The sequence below is a fragment of the Equus przewalskii genome, chromosome 14, assembly GCF_037783145.1.
Source record: "Equus przewalskii isolate Varuska chromosome 14, EquPr2, whole genome shotgun sequence".
Classification (NCBI taxonomy): Eukaryota; Metazoa; Chordata; class Mammalia; order Perissodactyla; family Equidae; genus Equus; species Equus przewalskii.
The window spans coordinates 10,642,239-10,666,121 of record NC_091844.1 but is presented as its reverse complement, the minus strand read 5'-3'; the positions used below and the strand labels follow the sequence as shown (position 1 = coordinate 10,666,121).

General features: G+C 35.5%; 1 protein-coding gene across 7 annotated transcripts in view; it reads right to left on the bottom strand.

Moving 5' to 3' along the window:
* MGAT4A (alpha-1,3-mannosyl-glycoprotein 4-beta-N-acetylglucosaminyltransferase A) overlaps window positions 1-23,883 on the bottom strand; it is a 150,969-nt gene that overhangs the window by 38,804 nt on the left and 88,282 nt on the right. For all 7 annotated transcript variants that reach the window (XM_070573521.1, XM_070573520.1, XM_070573519.1 and 4 more), the window contains 3 exons: window positions 22,139-22,306; window positions 19,679-19,819; window positions 10,581-10,714 (listed from right to left, as the gene is read on the bottom strand). In XM_070573521.1, coding sequence (XP_070429622.1) covers window positions 10,581-10,714; window positions 19,679-19,819; window positions 22,139-22,306 — 443 coding nt within the window. The remainder of the gene's footprint in view (window positions 1-10,580; window positions 10,715-19,678; window positions 19,820-22,138; window positions 22,307-23,883) is intronic.

Here is a 23,883-nt window from a genome sequence, read left to right as displayed (position 1 = left end):
GACCTAATTTAAAGTTAAAACATAAAGTTTTCAGAGGAGAAAATCTTAATGATTTGGGGGTGAGCAAGGGTTTCTTATTTCCTAGGTCATGGAGAGCAATAATTATAAAAGAAAATATTGATAAATTAGACTTCATCAAAATTAAAAACTTCTGCTCACCCAGAAAATGTGAAAAAAATAAACAGACTTGCACAGATGGAGAGAAAATATTCACAAAATACATACCTGACAAAGGAATAGTATCCAGCATACACAAAGAACTCTGATAATGGAAAACAATGACCATCTAATTTTTGAACGTGGGCGAGAGATTTGAAGACACTTCATGAAAGGAGCTACACCAATAAAATGGATTAATGATGGATAAAGGATGGATAGGTAAATAGAGATGTGATAAATGAAAATACTAAAACCTTAATAGTAGACTCTAGGTGGTATGTATACAGGTGTTTACTGTAAAACTCTTTCAACATTGTTGTATGTCTTAAAATTTTCACAATAAAGAAATAATCATTCAAAAGTTCTTTCATGAAACGAAGACAATCTATATACCTAAAGAACACGTTATGAGCCAGGGAAAAATGACCCACAATGGTTTAAATCAAAACATATTATAGCAAAATTACTAGGCTTTAAAGACAGAAAAAGAATCATTTGGGCAACCAGGCAAAATGCGAATTCCTTAAAGCAAGAAGTGAGAAACATGAAAGGTCATCTGGCTAGCTTCAGCAACAGCACCACCAAACACACAAAAAAGAAAATGTGACTGAAGGTTTCGATACCCAAGCAAAGTATAAAGGCAGAAGATAACATTTTTGACCATACAGGACCTCAAGGAAAATTGTTCACATGGACCTTTCTTGAGGAAATTAAAAAATAAATTCTAATCAATAGGTTTAAATAGGTGAGCAATTTAGAAAGCACTTTATGTTCATTTATGATTAAGCAAGTAAGTAGATATACTGTGTATCATAAGAGCCAAGTTTCTCACTGTTGTAGAAAAAAGTTAAAACTAAGGAATGGGTGAGGCTAGAATGAACACTGTGGTACTTGACTAAAATCAAAGGTATCACTATAAACTCATGATTTTTAATATATACAGATAAACGCACGTAGGACTTATACAGATGTACATATATGCGTATGCATGTGTATATATGCATACATGTATTTCCTAGCTCTGTCCACTGAAAGGGCCAAAAGCAAAGATCCCTCAGGAGCAATGAGCACATCTAGAACCCAGGTCTTAGTTTCTAGTACTATTCTCCAATAAAAGGAAGCAGGCTCCTTAGGGACATGGCTGATTTCATGGCTGGGGCAGGGAAAATACAAGCCTAGAACATCTTACACTGCTAGAAAACAAAGAAAAATGATGGGGGCATATTGAAAGGACAGAGTGGCTAACTTCAAAGAGCTCCCAATGGCCAAATTTGGGGTAATTTGAGCAAAAAAGTAAAAAAATTATAGTAATATCCACAACTCCACAATAATATAAATAACTGACAAAATAAATAAAGTTAGGGAAAAGGATAGCTCTTCCTTATAGTAGAATCCCAATTAATAAAAGTAGAAGGAACTAGAAAATCACTATTCAGCAAACACCACAATAATAATTGCTGCACACAAGAATCATCAAAGATGTTAAGTTAGTTGGCAAAAAGTTATGAGAAACAGGCAATTTCCACGATCTCAGAGTATCACTCCACAAGACAGCTACTAAGTACATATGGAAAAAGATTATATTTACAGTGGAGAAACCTGGCAGACACTATGTCAATCAAGATATGAAAGCTAACATTGCTAGTAATGAGATATATCAACACCATCTTAATATAAGGCTCTGGAAAAGATCACATCACTTCTATGGTGTTCTTGCTAAAAATGAATTTAATCATAAGGAAACATCAGACAAACCCAAACTGAGAGACGTTCTACAAAATAATCAGTATTCTTCAAAAGTAGCAATGTTATGAAAGGACATTAGCAAGATGTTTAGAGAAATCTGAGTAAGATTTATTGATTAGTTAATCATATAGTCTCACCATCAACTTCCTGCTGTTGATAATTACACTACGGTTATGTAAGACATTAACATCTGGGGACACTGGCTGAAGGGTATTTTGGAACTCTGCACAGTTTTGGGAAGTCAAAAAATATTTCAAAATGGTTTTAAAAAATGAAATGTGGGGTCCGGGCTGGTGGTGTAGCAGTTAAGTTCATGTGCTCTGCTTCAGTCGCCCAGGGTTCGCAGGTTCGGATCCTGGGTGCAGACCTAGCATGGCTCATCAGGCCACACAGTGGCAGCATCCCACACAAAACAGTGGAAGACTGGCACAGGTGTTTGCTCAGTAACAATCTTCCTCAAGAAAAAAGAACAATAGTCTACTTTGTTTCACTCTGTATAAAGCAAATTTTAAAACTTGGATGAAATGGATAATTTTCTAGGAATATATTTTATCAAAATTGACAAGAAATCTAAATAGCTCTTTATGTTGTAATATGAAAAGTTAATATTATACCATCTATGCAGAAATGGGGAGGAAAAGAATATATCACGTAGAGATCCATTAAATATTCTGAATGGGTACAACCACCATTAACAGCTTTTGAGTGTGGAGAGGACAGCGCCGGAAGGGAGACTTTTTTAAGGTATGCAATACACACACTTATAATTTGTAAACCATATAATCATATTACCTATCCAAAAAATTAATTTAAATGAATAGGAAATAATGTTTACTCGTAAAGAAAATATGTAACAAAACATAAAAGCTCTACATCAATTTAATCAATTCTCTCTGGTTATTCAATCTCTGTATTCACTTACAAATTTACCTGCTTTGTACATTTCTGTCCATAGGCCAGCTAACTAACTAGTATTGTAAACCTAATTTAAATCAAAGAGTTTAAAGAAGGCATAGTAAAGGCCTCAGATACTCTTATTGTAAAACACAAACTAGAATGTACACAACAGTAAAACCAGAAAACTGAATAGAAAGCAAAACTGTTTTCATACAATATACTAAATACTCATGAAGCTGGAAATTCTCTGAACACAGTTTTTTAGAGACTACCTTTAGGTGACTTTCTAACATGATGAATTTGCTATTTTATCATAGAATTTCAACTCAAACTCTAGTTTAGAAACTTAAAAATTAAACCCGGCCTTCGGACTGTTTCTAGGCAAAGAGCAGAAACAAAGTGAATAAACAGAATGATAGAAACAGATGTGCCATTTAAAGTTCTCTTTCCAATTTCTCAGTAATCTTTATGGCTATCATCAACATAATCTGGTTGTTATGATGTAGATAATATTCTGTCTGAATCCCACCTCAAAAACTCATCTCACCTTTTTCTTTCACTCAGAATAGTGTTTAGCCATCTACACCTGAGCATTCATGTTGACTGCCTGTTCTGTTTAGGTGGTGGTTACACAAGCATACCTTGGAGACACTGTGGGTTCAGTTCCAGACCAACACAATACAGTGAATATTGCAATAAAGCGAGTCACACGAATTTTTTGGTTTCCCAGTGTGCATAAAAGTTATGTTTACCCTATACTGAAGTCTATCAAGTGCTCAATAGCATTATATCTAAAAAACAACGTACATAACTTAATTAAAAAATACTTTATTGCTAAGAAAATGCTAACCATCTTTAGGCTAACCAAAAAGTCATAATCTTTTTGCTGACAGAGGGTCTTGCCTCAATGACGATTGCTGCTGACTTACTAGGGATGGTGATCGCTGAAGGTTGGGGTGGCTGTGGAAATTTCTTAAAATAAAACAACAATGAAGTTTGCTGCATCAATTAACTCTTCCTTTCACAAATGATTTCTCTGTAGCATGAGATGCTGTTTGATAGCATTTTACCCACAGTAGAACTTCTTTCCAAATTGGAGTTGATATCAGCTCAACACAAGGTTGACATAAGGGAAGCCATATTGTAGAAAGGAAACTATATTGTAACTTTGAATGACCTCTGACTAACTAACCCAGCTGGATATGCACCCTCCAGGAGATCCACCTGCTCTGTAGATTTTATGAACCCTGCTTGTGCATATATTGCTTCTGGCCACGATAAGATGATAACTTCATTCTTTGAGTTCCTTAGAAATGTGATGACTCTCAAACAGAAAGCCTATGTTGATAACCATCATTAATGAAAACTGAAAGATCTGGCGTGGCAACTCCTCGGTCAACATTCCTAACACCCTCCCCTATAACCCACTGGTCTATATAACTGCTTCAAAATTCTGTGCCTCTCTTAAGATGGTTCTTTTGGACATTAGTCAGCCATCTTCCCTCTTGCTAGCAAGCTGTAATAAAATGCCCTTTCTCCGCCACCATCCTGCCTCTTGACGATTAGCTTTTGTCTCGCAGCAAGCAGATTGTGCTTTGTGTGGTAAGAGAGGATTGCCTCTCAAACCTACCCACTGCTTTATCAAGTAAGTTTATGTCATATTCTAAATCCTTTGTTGTCATTTCAACAAGCTGTACAGCATCTTCACCAGGAGTTGATTCCATCTCAAGAAACCACTTTCTTTGCTCATCCGTACGAAGCAACTCCTCATCGTTAAAGTTTGATCATGAGATTGCAGCAATTCAGTCACATCTTCAGCCACCACTTCTAATTCCAGTTCTCTTGCTATTTCTACATCTGCAGTTACTTCCTCCACTGAAGTCCTGAATCTGTCAGTTATCCCTGAGGACTGGAATTAACTTCTTCCAAACTTGTTAATGTTGATATTTTGACCTCTTCCCATAAATCACTAATGTTCTTAATGGCATCTAGAACGGTGAATTCTTTCCAGAAGGTTTTCAATTTGCTTTGCCCAGATCCATCAAAGGAATCACTATCTATGGCATCTATAGCCTTACGAAATGTATTTCTTAAATACTAAGACTTGAAAGGGGAAATTACTACTTGACCCATAGGCTGCAGAATGGATGTTGTGTGAGCAGGCATGAAAACTATATTAATTTCACTGTACATCTCCATCAGGGCTCTTGGGTGACCAGGTGCATTGTCAATGAGCAGTAACATTTTGAAAGAAATCTTTTTTTCTGAGCAGTAGGTCTTAACAGTGGGCTTAAAATATTCAGTAAACTGTGTTGTAACAGATGTGCTGTTATCCAGGCTTTGTTGTTCCATTTATAGAGCACTGACAGAGTAGATTTAGCATAATTCTTAAGGGTCCTAGGAATTTCAGAATGGTAAATGAGCACTGGTTTCAACTTTCAGTCACCAGCTGCATGAGCCCCTAACAAGAGAGTCAGCCTGTCCTTTGAAGCTTTGAAGGCAGGCACTGACTTCTCCTCTCCAGCTATGAAAGTCCTAGATGGCATCTTCTTCCAAAATAAGGATGTTTTGTCTACATTGAAAACCTCTTGTTTGGTGCAGCCACCTTCATGAATTATCTTAGCTAGATCTTCTGGATAATTTGCTGCAGCTTCTACAGCAGGACTTGCTCCTTCACCCTGTACTTTCATGTTATAGAGACAGCTTCTTTCCTTAAACCTCATGAACCAACCTCTGCTAGCTTCAAACTTTTCTTCTGCAGCTTCTTCATCTCTCTCAGTCTTCGCAGAATTGGAAAGAGTTAGGGCCCTGCTCTGGATTAGGCTTTGGCTGAAGAGAATGTTGTGGCTGGTCTGATCTTCTATCCAGACGACTAAAACTTTCTCCGTATCAGCAATAAGGCTGTTTCACTTTCTTATCATTTGTGCATTCACCAAAGTAGCACTTTTACTCTCCTTCAATAACTTTTCCTTTACATTCATGACTTGGCTAACTGTTTGGCACAAGAGGTGTAGCTTTCAGCCTATCTCAGCTTTTGACATGCCCTCCTAAGTTTAATCTTTTCTAACTTTTGATTTAAAGTGAGAGACATGAGACACTTCCTTTCACTTGAACACTTAAGAAGTCACTGTAGGGTTATTAATTGGCCTAATTTGAATATTGTTGTGTCTCAGGGAATAGGGAGGCCCACGAAGAGGGAGAGAGATGGGGGAACAGCCAGTCAGTGGAGCAATCAGAAGACATACATTTATTGATTCAGTTCACCATTTTACATGGGCATGGTTCATGGCACCCCAAAACAATTAAAACAGTGGCATCAAAGACCACTGATCACAGGTCACCATAACAAATACAATAATAAGGAAAAAGTTCGAAACTTTGTGAGAATCACCAAAATGACACAGAGACACGAAGTAAGGAAATGCTGTTAGAAAAATGGTACTGACAGACTTGCTCGACAGAGGATTACCACAAACCTTCAATTTGTAAAAAACACAACACCTGTGAAGCACAATGACGTGAAATGCAATAAAACAAAGCATGCCTGTATAGCAATTCAGGTATTTCTGAACAAGATACAAGCTGTATCAGTCAGGATCTTAGTTGCAACCAACAGAAAGTGACTGGCAGAATAGTCAGAAAAACAATTTACTGAAAGATGATTGGTTAGAACTCATAGAACCTCCAGTTAAGCTGAGGAATCAGGCTAGAGAGCAGCAGAAACAAGGCTGGTCCACACCAAAATTCACAGAATGCTCCCATTGCCACAGCTTTCAAAACCCTCACCATCAGCCCTTGATGTTTCTGGACTCCGCCCCTGTGTCCCCTGGAAAGACACCATTGCCACCAAAACTGTCTATCACCAGAATGGACAGTCTACAATCCCCGCTTCTTTAGAGAATAAATTTCTTCTAAATATATTTTCTTATTCTCTGTTACTGGCATATAGAAATATAAACTGATCCTATATCCAGTCATCTTGATAAATTCCCCTATTATTTCTAACAATTTGTCTGTTTGTTCTTTTGGGTTTTCTGTGTCATCTAAAAATAATGAAGCTCCACTCAGAGTCCAGGACAGGAGTATCCAAGCAGATGAGCCCAGGTCACATACCTGAACTAGTCGAGCAAATATCTGGCATTCTCAGTTTCCACAGTGGGAGGGAGGCACTTCCTCCTGCCAAGATTCATAAAATGGGGAATTCTCCAAATATAAGAATGGAGCAGAAAAAATTATTTTCACTAAAATTCAGAGTACACTGTAGAAAAATGTTTTGTCAGAAATGATAATGAGAGATAGAAACAATAAAAATTTGGCATAATAAGAAATATAACAAATAATAGCATAAAATAAGTAACATAAAAAATAAAGAGGCATACAGACAACAAAGATTAGAATACAAAAGTTATAACTAAATTCTAAGTCAATGCAAACACAAGAACAACACAATCTTAAAATCTGAACACCACACTTGCACCATATCATGGATCTTTCAGAGCAACTCCTTCTGCAATTCCAGAATGCAGTCAGTGAACTTTCAAATAATGCATCAACATCAACTGTTCAAAACCTTGCATGTTCTGTAAATGTCTCATCATGTATGCCCAATGGACCCCTAAGAGAGAAATCTCCAGAGAGCAACAAAGAACAAAAATATAGCTAATAATTACTTTTCTGTCTCTCCTCTATTCCCCGAGGGGCATTTTATGGTCCCTCCTTTCAAGAAAAAAAGAATATGAAGAACAGAAAGCCAAACAGGGATGAAGAGATCATAATAGCCATTATTGTCTATGTGTATTCTTCCCCAGTTCTTTTTCATTCTTAATTTTCTCCTCACATGTTAAAGTGGACCAGAGATAATTCATACCTTTACAAAAACTGAAAATGCTTGCAAAAAATAGATTTACTTTTGCCTATTTACTTCAGACTAATTCCAAATGGAAGACTGTGGATAGTTTCAAAAAGGGACAAGCTGGAACCTGAAGGATGAGTAAGAGAAGGGAAGAGGCAATGTTTCAGGCTAAGGAATAACACACACAGAACTGAGAATGCACAAGGTCCACATAATGAACTGGGAGTAGAATGACTAGATTAGACTAGAGCACAGACCTATTAGTACTCTGAGGTAATGAACCTTTAATAAACAGATTGGAAACCTGGAAGAGAAGCAGTTTGGAGAAGCCAGATTAATTTAGTTCTGGACAGATTAAGAGTTGCTCACAAAACAATTCAAATAACGTTATCAAGTAAGCAGCTGGAAATATGGGCTCAGAAAGAGGTGAGAGATCTAGATCTGGGAACCATCCCATACGCAGATCTTGGTCAACGCCAGAGAATATGCTCATTACTAGTGTTAATGAGCCCCAGGCTACCAGACACGCAGGTTAAACTACAAATCAACGTAGAACCAAATACAGTAATTAATCATTTTAAATATTCTAAAAGCAATTAAATGAACTGTGTACATTAATTCTTCCATTCAGAATAGATTTTCTTCCAAATTTTGAAATTCTATATAGATACATATACAAATACTGCAATTAAGGAGAGGAGTCTTCAGAGATCAGAATACTGTGACACCCGTACTGCATTTTCAGTTTACAACACCTCTCCATATGTGATCTCACTGTATCTCCCTGCAACAATGTTGAGCTCAAAACACTCAATAGCATTATTCTCATTTTAGAGATGAAGAAACTGAGGCTGAAAGAAAAAATGACCTGCCCAAGTGGCAGTAAGTGGTAGAATCCAGACCCTGAACACAGGTCGTCTGACTCCAAACCCAGTGTTATTACATCTTGGTGATTAGAAGAATGGCTACAGCAAGAGCGTCTTGAATCTTTACATACACTAATCTCTGTCAACAGACACAATACTATCCTTCAAGTGTATCAGGGTAGTTTTTGATTTTACAGTTTTAAGGCTTTTTTCTGTTAAAAATCAATACATGCTCATTGTAAAACAATTCTAATTTTACACAACTGTGTACAATTGAAAGTGGCATTTCCCCATAATCTCAACTCTCAAGATATCTGCTTCTAATAGTTTGGAGTATATTCCACAAGACCATTTTCTCTATTCATCTTATTAATGCACATGTAGGAACTGTATAAATGTGTGTATGTGCTTGAATATACTTCCATACTTGCAAATGTTTCTACTGGATCAATATTTAGATCAGAACGTTGGGTCACAGAGCAAACTTTAAATTTTAACAGCTATTGCTAAACTGTTTCCCAAAGAGGTTGTACCAATTTCTACTGATTTATAATAGGTGAGTGACAAATTTGATTACTTAAAATGTAAAATTTCTATAAAAGACAAAAAACATCATAAACGAACTTCACACAAAAAACAAACTGAGCAAAATATGTCAAACAGTTAATTCCTCTCATACAAAAATTTCTTACAAATAAAAAATGAGCAAAGGCTATAAAAATAATTATAAATACAAATGGTCAAAAAACATATAAACCAACATTTAATCCCACTCAGTAAAGAAATCCCAATTAATCAAAAGCAATGTGTTATTTTTTACCCATCAAATTGGCAAAAAAATCTAAAGACTCATATTATGGGGACAGGGAACCAAGCCCTCTCAGGGACTGTTGGAACGGCTCAGCTTCTGCAGGGCATTTTGGCCACGTATGAACATTTTAATGTCTATGATCCTGACCCCAGCAATTCCACATTTAGGAATTGATCCTATGTCAGTAACTATACAAGGGCACAACAATTTACTTACAGTAATGCTCAACGCAGTGTTGAAAATAATAGCAAAAGCTTGGAAACAGTCTAAATGTCTATCAATCAGAAATTAAATAAACTATGTTAAAACCATACAATGGAATACTGTGTAGCCATAAAAAATGATGCTGTGATAATTATTCTTTTTTAGCATGGAGATCTAGGATATTAAAAAATATGTAGAACAATCCCATTTATATATATGTACACCAAAGGAAAAATTTCTTAAGATATATTTCAAGTTATCAATAGTAGTTATACCTATATGGAGAAATTACAGATCATTTTTCATTATACATTTCTACAATTGAACAGTATACATGCATTTACTTTTATATTAAGGAAAACATTAAAAGCATTTCCACTTAAAAAGAGGCAGGAAACACTGAAAAGTTAAGAATCAGTGGGCCAGAACCAGATGATGTTCTAAAACCTTTTACATTCTGAAAATTCTATATAATAATTAAGGAAATGTTTACTCCAAGGCACTTTTTCCTCATTATTTATGAAAAACTTACTCAAGATTTATTCTTTCCCTAGATCTTTTGAGGAGACTAAAATACAAGAAATATAATATTCTTCAGTCAAATGACATTTTGACTTTTTATAATACACTTTGACTTATAATAATAACGGTTGCATCTTGGGAGTACAGAGAAGGGATGGAGAGAATAAAGAGACGATAACATCCTAACCTAGGCTAAACTTTTCTCAGGTTTCAAAATTCCCAAAGAACATCAGTGCAAATCTCCAAAGTTAGGTCCTAGAGCTAGAAATGGGGACTCACTGTTGTTAAAGATCTATGTATATAATATTATCCTATTGACACAGGTTACTATTCCTGGATTGTAACTGTAGGAAAGAAGTTAAAGCAAACGTAGCAAGTTAGACTTACATTTAACTATCAGATGGAATATATTACCTAACATTTACTCATCACATTTTTAAAAAAATGCTTATAAAAGCATATTCAAATACGGTTCCAACCCTTATAGACTATACGTGGTGAAAAATAACAGTTAAATAATTACCTCTCCTATGAAGACTACTATAACACAGTCCAACTTCTCTTCAGGATACAGATTATCAATAAGGGAATGAAGAGTTTCTATGAGGTAAGATTTAACTTCTCTCTTCACTGTGGGAATTCCCATTACTATTGAAACTGAAACAAAATAATGATAGTAATTATACAAAAAGATTTTACAGAGACAACATAGAAAAACACTTACTATTTCAAAGGTATATATATCCTCTCAAATTGATAAAAATAATTGGTGGATCAAAATATACTACATTTCAGAAAGAAAAATAATCAAAGGATATAAAAGCATACCCATAATCCTGTAATTCTTTTTCCCATGGTTTATCCGTAAGAAAAGAATGTCAAAGAACTGATAAAAATGAAAGACATTAAGCCTCACATTAAAAATGAATGACTGTAAAGTATAAAAAACAAATTTTATTATACAACTAAAACTTAGAAACACTCAACACAGCTTAAAAATTAACATTTCACATATCATGTATACGATGCACTGAGAAGAATACAATATCCCTTCTGTGGTTTTCTGGTCAAAAACGCATAACCTCAATCTAACCATGAAGAAACATCAGAGAAATCCAAATTAGGGGGATACTCCACAAAATAATTGGTGGTACTCTCTGAAGTGTCAAGACCAAGAAAGACAAAGAAAGAATGAGGAACTGTTCCAGATTGGAGAAGACTAACGAGACACGACAATTAAATGCAATATGGGATCCTGAGTTCGATCTTGGAACAAAAAAAAGAATGATGAAAAAACAACAAAATCTGAATAAGCTCTAAGGTTAATAGTATAACATCAATGTTAATTTCCTGGTTTTGATCACTGACTATAATTACATAAGATCCGAACATTTAGGGAAACTGGGTGAGGTATACAGAAACTGTGTGTACTATTCATGCAACTTTGCAACTTTTTGAAGTCTAAAATTACAGCGAGTTGTACTATAATGCTTGTTTTGATTCATATATTAGGGAAGAATTTGAGCACAATGTGGAGTTCACATTTGCTTATGTGCAATTTCTCCTCTAAGACGCTCAATAGGTGAATACAAAAAATTGCACCCATTTGAACTGAGTTCAGTAAACTGAACTGAGCCATGCAGAAATACACAAAATATACATACCTCCAACACTTACCAGCTGTCTCAGTTCACTGAATGCTAAGAACCACACCTATCCACATCTGGTATTACAACTTTCCGCCAGATTTCAGATAACCCTCCTTGCACCACTTCACAGAAGCTCCCCAGCTGCAGCCCTTCTGAAGCCCACTTTAACATGCAAACCTTAAGTTGTTTCCATGGTAGGTCATTGTAGCATTTATGTAATTCTCAATCATTTAAATGTGTAAAATTGCGCTACCATTTTTATTAGGCTCTTACCTTTTTTTATGTTTAACTGACAAAATTTTTGAATGTTGTGATCCTAACCACATTCTTCTCATTTTACTGCACAATTTTGCACAGCACAGTAATTTTTAGGAACACATATACTGTGTTACAGTAGGACTGTAGTTCACAGTAAGTTTTTAACAATAACATCTTTGAAGAAGTCTTAGTATCCTAAGTGTTATATATCAGTAGAGAAGTATTTTGCAAATGTTAAAAACAATTGTCTTAATTATGTAACAATTTGTTGGAGATGCTACAAAATACTTAGAATTCATAGAATTCCAAAGTTAGAAGGAAGCTTAAAGATCATGGATCAACAAGCATACCACCATGATTCTGCAGAAAGAAAACTAAGTTCCAAATAGTTTAAGGAATTTCCCCAAGGTTCCATGCCACATTCCTCTCTTTCATTTTGGGATGAAAAGTTTTCAAGGGTTCAAAAAGAGATTTTCTATATTTGTTCCAAACATATGCACTGGACATCTATTAAACGCAAGACATTATTCTAGGTGTCAGGGATATAATAGTGAACAACATAGACAAGATCCCTGCCTTCATGGAACTTACATTCTAGAAGAGGGGAAAAGATGAATAATATAATCTCAGAGGGTGATATGTACTATACAAATTAAAATGTGGCAATACTAGAAGGCAGGGGGAGAGGGAAGGAGAGGACTTCTACAGATAGTACAGTCATGGAAGGGCTCTTTGATATCAACTCAGCTGGTAATTGATAATGAGAAAGATCAGAGGAAGAACATTCCAGAAGAGGAAACAGCAAGGCCCTGAAGAGAGAATGATCTTACGATGGTCAAGAAATAGCAAGAACTATTTAGAATACATCTAAAGCAGAATGAGCCTAGATTCAGAGAATTAGTTAGGAATCAGATCACATATAACCTTAAATTTAGTTATAATTCTGAGGGCAAGAGAATGCCATTGTACAGTTGTAAGCAGATGAGTGACAACATCCAAATTGTAGTTTTAAAAGATTACCAAATTTTGTGAAGAACAGACACAAAAGTGTTAAGAGTAAAAGCATTTTGGGGAGATCAGTGAGGAAGTTACTGCAGTGATTAAAGGAAAAGATGGTGGTTTGAATTAGGGTATTTGAAGACCGAGATGAGTGGACGGATTTGGGATATATTTTGGAGGCTCTCACCAATGGGGCTTAAGACACAGAGACAAGCAAAGAGAGGAATGAGGATGACTTGAGTAAGTTAAAGGAGGATCTTTTAATGAAAACAACACATTTGAGGGGGAAAGTGCTCCAAATCAAGATTCTGTTTTGACTATGCTACTTTGAGATACCTAGAGACAGGATGAGCTACCCTGGAAGCAAATTTCCATATTCTACCTCAGAATTTAAATAAAAAATATTTTAAATATTTAGAGTACAGATTAAAAGTGTAACAACTATGATGTGAAGCATTCCTAAGAAATGTTAACTCATATGGAGTTCAAAGACTTTGTTTATGGAAAAAGCAAAATACATGCTGACCCAGAGTACACGAACAAAAATGGTATAAAGTAATAATTCAAATTCTCTATTCCCCACCACAGTCTTACGTTGTTTTATTTCTGTTTTAAGTTTACATGGCATGTTTAGAGAAGAAGTCATTTTTCCCAAACATACTGTTTTGGAGCTGAAATTTAAATTCTTTAGTTTAAACCAAGGCACTCAAAGACTCCAAAAGCACTAAAAATGGAAGTACTAATTTCAGCTAAATTTACAGAATTAGAGTATCCATGCTTGCGGTAATTCACAAAATATCACAAAAAAGACAGTTTTTCTTGCTTTCTGGGCGCATGGTAAGACTGCACTTCCTAGTCTCCTTAGGGCTGGGGAGAGCAGGGGGAGGGGAAAGACAATGAGTCATCCCCATGGGTAACTCCCAGGCTGAGCACTTGCGACTACAGAGTGAAATCCTTCACAGCTCTTTCCTCCTCAGCAGAGCAGCCAGTAACATTCAAGATGGCGACTGCTCTGGCAGCCAGGATCTCCAAGTGATCAGTGATGCACAAAGCCCCCTCCGCTAGCCTGGATGAACATGTACTTTGAGCAAAAATAAGTAAATAAAACTTTGTTACTTACACTACTGAGATTTTGGGGTTGTAGTTACCACAGCATAACTCAGCTTGTCCTGTTTGATACAATGTTTTTCTATGGCTTGGAATTTAGAAAATGTATGTATTCTTTTTTTATTTTACTTTATTTTTTTTAATTTTTCCTTCTTCTCCCCAAAGCCCCCCAGGACACAGTTGCGTATTTTAGTTGTGGGTCCTTCTAGTTTTGGCATGTGGGATGCCGCCTCAGCATGGCCTGATGAGCGATGCCATGTCCTTGCCCAGGATCCGGACCAGTGAAACCCTGGGCCGCCAAAGCAGAGCACCCAAACTTAACCACTCGGCCACGGGGCTGGCCCCCAAAAATGTATGTATTCTAAGAGGTTAGAGTTCAGAAGAAATATGTCAACAACTGAAACAATATAGCCATAGTATCCTTTTAGAAGGAGCACGATGGACCAAGGATCCAAAGAGAAATAGAGCCAAAGGGTTGAACTAAGTACTTTGTTCCAATGATTAGTTGTCAGTATTTCCTATTCAAGTATTAATCGTGCATCTATAAAACAACTATTATGTACTAGACAATCTAAAGTACAGTCATAAGATAGGTAAGGCCACTAACTCATGGTGTTTATAATTTGACAATGCTATCAACTTATTATTTCAGCTTTCTTCAACTTTCCTAGGAAGTTTTCAAATTCTAGTATTTATTTCCTTTAAAATCAAGAAAAATTTAGGGACAATCTCAATTTGATATTCTCAATCTTCAATTACTCAGTCTACCTTCAATTAAAACTAAATTATTTCTTTTTAAAATACTCATTGCTAATCAAATATTTTTAATCTATCACCCTTCCTTATACTTTTAGTTACTTATTCCTCATTTCTTCCCTTATATTCTACGACAATATATTTTCCTCTTTTACCGTCTAGTTGCATTTTCTCTGTCTCTGTCTTCCTTGGCTTCCTCTTTCTCTTTCTGGAAATGAACTGCTGGAGAACCTTCAAGGCTCAGTCCTAGGTCCTAGGTGACCTCATCCATTTCCATATCTTCAAAACCAGTTTACTCATAAACAATGACTCATAAAATTAAATCTAACTCAACTCTCTCCTTTGGGCCCCAGATCTAAATATCCAACTGCCTCTCTTCTACTATAATATCTCAAAATCACCTCCTAACTTAACATATCCAAATACAGTTTATGACCTTTTCTGCAAACCAATGCTGCAAAACATTTTCCATTGTCTTCTATCTCAGTGAATAGCACTTACCATCCACCCAGTTACATAACCCAGAAATCTAGGACTTATCCTTGACCACTCCCTCTACCTCAGTCCACAAAACCAGTCCATCACTGTGTCCTCCCACATATGTCCCCATACATTCCATACAACTCTTAAATCCGTCTTCTTTCCATCTCTACTACCATCACTACTACCTAGCCCAAGCTCATCCTCTCTCAAGTGGATCACTACAAGATCCCTCTTATCGGGTCCTTTCACGTCTACTCTTCTTCTCATATCCTCAGTCATTCCTCCCATTGCAGCAAATGTGATCTTTGCAATATTTAAACCTTATAAAGTCATCCTTAATAAGTGCTGCTTAAAACCCTTCATTGGCTCTTTCTGCTCTTAGGATAAAAGTCCAAATCGTATAAATGGACTGAAAGGCCCTGCATTGTTTTGCCCCAACACAGCTCTAGCCTCATCTTATTCCATGATTCCCCTCACTCTACACTTCAGCTACAGTGGCTTTCTTTCATTTTCTAGAACATTCTATGCTCCCTCCATCACAAGGCTTTTGTGGTGCTTGTCTCAGTTTCTGAAATATTCTTTTCTCGTACGTGATAGACAGAATAATGACCCCTCAAAGATGTCCACGCCCTAGTTCCTGGAACGTGTGAATATATTACCTTACATGGCAAAAGGGACTTTTCAGATGTGATTAAGGATCTTGAGACAGGAAGACTATCCTGGATTACCTAGGTAAGCCTAATATACTCACAAACGTCCTTATGAGAGGAAGGTAGGAGAGTCAGAGTGAGAGAAGGAGATGTGTCAACAGAAATGGGTCAGAGTCAGAGAGAGATTTGAAGATGCTATGAATGATGCCTGAAAGAAGGGGCCACAAACTAAAGAATGTTGGCAGCCTCTAGAAGCCAGAAAAGGCAAGGAAATGGACTCTCCCCTCGAATGTCCAGAATGCACACCCCTGATGACACACTGATTTTAGGACTTCTGACTTCCAAAACTGTAAGATGATAAATCTGTACTGTCTTAAGTCTCTGGCTTTGTGGTAATTTGTTACAGCAGCAATAGGAAACTAATACACCCATCTTTACCAGTAAACTATACATTCTACTGATCTCAGGTCAGATGTATTTTTTTAAGACTTCCCTAAACTTCTTAATTAAGTCAAGCACCCCTTTTATTCATTCTCAAACCATCCTTTATATCACTAATTAAAGCTGTAACTGTACAATTATTGATAAAATTGATTGTTTGACTAATGCTTTTGCCTTTAATAAGACTGAAGCTCCACAAGACTAGGAACCATGTTTAATTTTGTGTACCAAACCACAAAGCGCCTGGCACAGAGAGGGCGTTCATGGATTTTTTTACATCAGGAATTACTTAAAGAATTACCTGCTGTCCTCTACCAATCAGTGATGCCATCTTGGTAGGTAATCTGTACAGGGTCTTTCCTCAGCTCAGCACTGAATGGGCCCTTAATCTGAAGACCTGTGTGTTTCTTCAACTTAAAGAAATTTTCTTCTATTTTTCATTTGATTATTTCCTCCCTTCACTCTCTCTGTTCTCTCCTTCTGAAACTCCTATTAGGTGGATGTTAGAATTTTTGTCTCCCCCAAGTCTTTGTGCCCTTTATGCTGCATTCTGGAAGAACTACACAGCTAAGTCTTCCTGATCACTAATTTGATCTTTGGCTGTCTACTCTGCTTCTCAATCCATCTATATGGAAATTTTAAATATAATCACTAAAATAAAAAAGATTTCTAATTGATCCTTTTGCAATAGTCACTTAGGAGTTGTCCTCTCTCATCTCTCTAAACATATTTAATTATGTTTTATTTTTGAATTATATTCTGTTTGCTCTACAAATTCAATTTTCTTGAGCATTAAGTCATTCATGATGGTGGTTTTCTTAAATATTTGATACCCTAGTTGTATGAGATGCCCTTCTACCCATCTATAGTTGCTGTGTCTATTTACTGCAGACAGCTTCTTTAAATTATGTGGGAGGATCTGGATGAGGTGTGGGTGGGGTGGGCTGGTACATTTTTGTTCCGGAGGTGAGTATTCCAGCGCCTCTCTTAAGGATCAGTAGCTGCCTCAAGCACTGTTCTCCATTTTTAACCTCAGGAAGGTTTAGCTGTCTGAGTGCTCTTCCTTAGTTAATTACCCTGACCACTGAAGAACAAAATTTTTAGCAAGAAGTAGTTTTCTCTGATCTAAAAAACAGATGTTCTTAATATAAAGTCCCCAGATGGTTTTAGAGTTCCACAAAATCCCAGAATGGATGTACAAAATTACTTTTTCTATGTGCATTTTTCTAAGTAGAAGGCTGACAGCATTCCTAGGATATTCAAAGGGTTCCATGACCCTAAAAATATTAAGAACCATTGCCTAAGGATTTAGGATGGAAGATTATTAATGTAAACCTGAGGGTTTTCTTGGCTTTTTTTCCCAAGCTGTCTGCTTTTTCTGCCTTTCAAAAACAGTGTCAGCTTAATAATGTTAACTACTGAAAAGCTGGTTGACCAAGATGTTATTATATTTATGATAGATAAAGTCATAAACAAATGGGATTGAATGAGTCTCTTCAAAAAGGAGAGAGAATGTCACATTCACAAAATAAGAACAGGCTACTATAAAAGAACCCATTAGAGACCTTTAAGTTTTAAATGACCTCTACTTTCTTTTCATTTGACTCTTATTAATGAAGATATAGTCTAAACCAACAAATGCACTAAATAGCTACGGCATCTTACCCAAACAGTGATTATTAAAGGGGGAGAGCTACAATATCAACTTCAGAAATAAGTAATAAAATCAATGTTCTAAAGAAAATAATTTAGAGTATGCTACACATCTTGTTAGTCTTTGTACATTCAGCACCTGCTGGAAAAATAAATATCTCATTTTTTTTTGAAGATTGACCCTGAGCTAACATCTATTGCCAATCTTCTTTTTTTAATTTTTTTCTCCCCAAAGCCCCAGCACATAATTGTATATCCTAGTTGTAAGTCCTTCTAGTTCTTCTGTGTGGGATACTGCCACAGCATGGCTTGATGAGCTATGTGGAGGTCCGCGATCAGGATCTGAACCGGCAAACCCTAGGCCTCCAAAGTGGAATGTGTGAACTTAACCACTACCCCACTGGGCCAGCCCCAATATTTCTTGTTTAAATAAAGAAATGGAAGAATGCATTAGTCTGAACATGATAATTTAAGAGTTATCACCTTAGGAAGACAGTGTATAATTTTAAAGGATTCATAAAATAGAAAGATGGCAGAACTAAAAAAACATGAATGCAAAAGCTTAAAGTTATACATCAAATAATATAAAGGCAAAAGTATGACCAAAAAAACCCCCAGCAAAATACCTAAGAATCCTACTGAATCAAAAGCAGACTAAATCAGCTTTTCAAAAACATTAACACAAAGATGAATTTCAATACCTATGAAGTAATGATTTTATCATCTGTTAAAGACTTATAGAGGAGCAAACTACTATTTTGGTCTCTATATTTTAAAATCTACAAAGAAAAGATTAACAAACTCAAAATGGAGGGATAAAAAGGAAAGAAAATTTCGGACAAGGAAACTCAAGAGGTTCTGGTGGCTCTAACAAGATGAGAAAAAAATACTAAATCATCTTTTAGGTACATTAGGAAAAAAAGCAAACCAAAATATTTATGTTATTGCATGAAAGATTAAACATAAGTGATTCTATACTTATATCTCTATAAGAAAAAGTAGGAGCAGACAAGAGAAACTTTCTTAAAATGACTATAAGAGCTATTAATGTTGAAAAAAGATACAAGGAAAAACAAGTCATCCACTATCTTCCACATTTTTTTTTTTAAAGATTTTATTTTTTTCCTTTTTCTCCCCAAAGACCCCCGGTACCTAGTTGTATATTCTTCGTTGTGGGTCCTTCTAGTTGTGGCATGTGGGATGCTGCCTCAGCGTGGTTTGATGAGCAGTGCCATGTCCGCGCCCAGGATTCGAACCAACGAAACACTGGGCCGCCTGCAGCGGAGCGCACGAACTTAACCACTCAGCCATGGGGCCAGCCCCAAGACAAGTCATCCTCTACCTTCCAAACTTTTTAAATAGAAAAATTACAAAAGTCTAAACATTTTTGCCTGGAGATGGCGTTTTAACTAGATGTCTCATGATCCTTTTCAGCTCTATTACTCTGGTCTATGGAGAAAAATGTCCAACTCCTTTCAATGTGGACTTTAGAATGAGTCCTAAGTTAACATGCAAAGACAAAGAATTTTTATTCTCAGACTGCCAGCTTCCAATGGTCAATATAATACTCCAAGACACAATTAAGACCAGCAGTACAACCACAGTAAGAAACAAAATAAACGTACCTCCTTTTCTTCCACTACCAATCTGAACAGCAGGTTGAAGGCTTTCTTCATTTTGCAACAAATGAGGCAAATGATAATAAAAACTTGGCACTTGAAGAGATTTTTTGCTTGTTAACTCTTTTAATAGCTTTAGGGTATTATCTGAAACACAGAAGTATAATCAATCCACAGGAACACCTCACTTAGAGAAATTGCTGATTTTCCAAATATAGCAGTAAAACTTCATGAGAACTAGAATTGAAGAATTTTCTTTCCTAATTTCATACTTTGGTGAATGAAACTTCCATTCAAAATGAAAAAGATACTTTTGCAACCAGTCTCACAGAGCCATTATGCTAGTAACAGTCTGAATGAAGCCAAAAAGGTCAGCCAAAGTACCTTGGGAAGGTGGAATGTTAATTTCTCACCTTCATAATGTGTGAGAACTCAAGCCCTACGGAACAGACTCTAAACATGCTACCCATTTATGAAAATGTAATAATGAGTACATTGACCACCAATAACTTTCACTTTTTTATGCTATTACATTTGACCAAATTTCACATGGAAGATTTTTTTTAATTCAAGCACAATAATTTAAACAGCACAAGTTGAGAATGTTCAATACAGATCACAACTTTCAAATAGTTCTTCAGGAACCAATGAATCATTTAATATAATATGAAATAAAAACTTGGTAGGATAAGCGATATTGTTTTAAAATTCCATTAAACTAGAACCTAACCTTTTAAATAAGAAATCAGCAAGAATTTAAATCCTCAATAACAATTCCATACAGAACAATACAAAAACTCCATTAAAAATATGACAAGAGACAAAAATTCACAAAAGAAATGCAAATGACTGTTATACATGAAGTTAAAGTTTATCTCACGAGTAAAGAAAATTATAAATTACAAGACACCCATTTCCACCTATCAAATTAGCAGATTAAATAATATTAAAATTTGGGTGATAATGTGACAAATGTTTCAGCTGTTCAGAACAGCATCAAAAATCCTTCAACATTTCTGTCCTATTACTATTACTATTCAGTAATTCCCCTTTCAGGAATTTAACTTTGATGCATTCAGTAAATATTTACTGATTATTTTGTTCTAGTCACTGTGCTGTGTGTTTGGAAATCAACAATCATCAAAACATAGATCCTTGTTTTTAAGAAAGTCATTATCTAATGAAAATAACTTAAGGACTAACACAAATATAATTGATTTATACACGAAGATGTTCTTCATAGAGTTATAAACTGGGGGAAAAAAACCACCCAGAAAAATCCTATTTGCCTAATTGTAGAAAAACATTTAATACATTATGGTATATGATTAGCTGACATATTATACAAATGATAGTATCATTTCAAGAGTAAAAATAAGGCTATAACACAATAATTTTGAAAGAAAATATGCATGGAAAAAAGACTAGAAAGAAACAAAAAAATTAACAAATCACTTGGCAGCAGACTTATGGGTGATTTATTTTTTTATTATCTATACCATTCGATAATTTTAAATGTTACTGGGCCATAATACAAATTTTATAATCAGCAGGGGGAGTAATGAGCATGAAATTTTAAAAATAATGTAAGGTAGCAAGTCCCAAGATGAGAGTAATTAATGGTAGAGGATTAGAACAGGGAATGCTAAATAAAAATGAATATTAATCTTGAAAGATTATGCAAATTTGGAGGCAACTGATTATATACACATATGAATTTAATTATCAGAAAAAGAATAGCACTGGGGGCCAGCCTGGTGGTGCAGCAGTTAAATTCACACACTCCACTTCAGCAGCCCAGGGTTTGTTGGTCCAGGTCCTGGGCACAGACCTATACACTGTTTATCAAGCCATACTGTGGCAAGCATCCCACACATAAAATTGAGGAAGATGGGCACAGATGTTAGCTCAGAGCTAATCTTCCTCAAAAAAAACAAGGAAGAAGAATAGCAGAGAAACAGAGAGATGATGATTGGCATCCATCTTTCTGACGAGAAGTTCTCTGAGAAGTAACAGGTCAGATCCTCAAAAGTACCCATTATAAAACTATGCTATTTCTTTTCTTATAAATCAGATTTAAGAGCACTAAATTGCTCCAAATAGCTCAAAGATTCTCCAGAGTCCAACTGAAGTCCACACAAATCAGGACATAAACATCTATAAACACAAAGTTAAATTTTAATCTCATTTTGAATGTTTTTAAAAGACGCTAGGTTCTTTACTATTCTCAATGAAATTTATACATCTGAAATTTAACTTAATACTACTCTCTTTAAATCAAATTTAGTAATTAATAAAATTATTTTATAATTTACCCTAGTAGAAAGTTTTGTGTGATGATTTTTCTTTCTCAAAAGGGTAACCAATGCTGACTGATAAGCTACTCTCTACAACTTTCAAATAAAATATTTCACATAACCCTCCGAAAATATAACCTTTTTATAAAACCAAAAATACACCTTGTACCTGAAAATTTATTCACTGCATCCTTACTCCCATTGGTTTCTGCTCCTACACGCCGAAACTGCTGGACAATGGCATTTAATTCAGAAGAACGCTGTGAGATTCTATGTTCAGCTATTCGAAGACGCTCTTTCAAAGCAAGAAATTCTCGCTGATAAGCAATCAGTTTTTCTAGAAGCAAAATCAAAAGTTATTAGTATATTTCTAAAGAAAAATAATAATCAAAACAGAACCATAAGATTAGACATTTTAAAGTCACGTTTTTCAGAAACAGATATTCATTTATATATTCACTGATACAGAACAGAAAATAAAAAAGAGCCCTGGCTAATTATATAACAAAGCCACCACAACTCAGTGCTCTTAATATCTGTATGAATGTGAGCAATTTCTACTTAGCACTTCAGAAATTAAAAGACAGGGAGAAAAAGATGAAAGATTTTAGAATTAACACTTAAAGCATAATACTAACATCATTTCTCAAAAGGTACAAACAACTATAAAGACCGTATTTGTATGAAGAAGATAGATGAGGCACTGAAACTGATGATAATATATCTAATAATATAAAGAATATAACATATTTTATAGCATAATCATTAATTTCCACAGGATAAAAGTTTCCTCTGTACTTCATATTCTGCAAAGATTTCCCTAGGCCAGACTTCGGTCAAATACTTGATCCCTAAAAACTCAAACAAGTAGATATAAGACAACTCCAGTTAAAAGTCAATTATTTTAATTTGGGGGATCACAGGTCAGGAAGACCTGCTCTGGGAAATAAAAGTGGATTTTATGAGGATCAATGTAGGCAGTGAGACAGCTCAGATACAAAGTGCACAGTGAGAAGAGGTCCAAGGACAGAACCGGACACCAAAATCTAAGCGATAGTAGAAGAGAAACCATTCATTCATCTTGATCAGCAGTGCTGAAAGGTAGTTGAGGCTGTGGAGCAGTATGAGCAATTTCCACCACCCCATTAAACTACGAGAAATGAGAACAATCGTTTTCAACTTCTGATAAGCTAGATAATCTAAGGCTACTATTCGGACATCTAAACTAACTAAATCTTAGAAAGACTATTTTTTTATTTAATATTATAATCTCTGCTTTATTCAAAGACAGACTCAATAAGAAACAGACTTATGGAAAATAAATCAATGTTTCATAAAGCTGGTCTTAAACACAGTCAATTAAACTGTTTTTTGTCCCTTATATAAAGGCCCCACAGAGTAACTCTCTCTTAAGAATTCTGTGGCAGGGAAAAAAAGTCTCTCCTACTTAACTGTCATGCTTCCCTATATTAAATAATGTAAGCAGCTGCATGTCCCTTAATTTGCTGGCTTTAGGAGAGACGGACGGTGAAGGGGGTTGTGATTAGGACAGGGCACACAGGGAGCTTTGAGGTGCCAGCAAGGTTCTACTTATTGACCTGCGCAGTAGTTAAAAAAAATTCATTATTATACATTAATGGTTTAGGTACTTTTCCGTAAGTGTAAATTCACAATAAAAGAAATGTTAAAAAGATACTATTCACAAACACAAAACTATGACAACTAACTATAACAAAAACTATAACAATTATAACAGAGACACAAGATTTATGTGATGAATAAATAAATTTCTGAAGCCTATAACAAAGAATAAATGAAGTCAACTCTTAATCCTAAGTGGGAAGACTCAATCTTGTAAAAAAAAAAATAAATTCTACCCCAGGCTAAATAATAAATTCAACACACAGTGTTGAG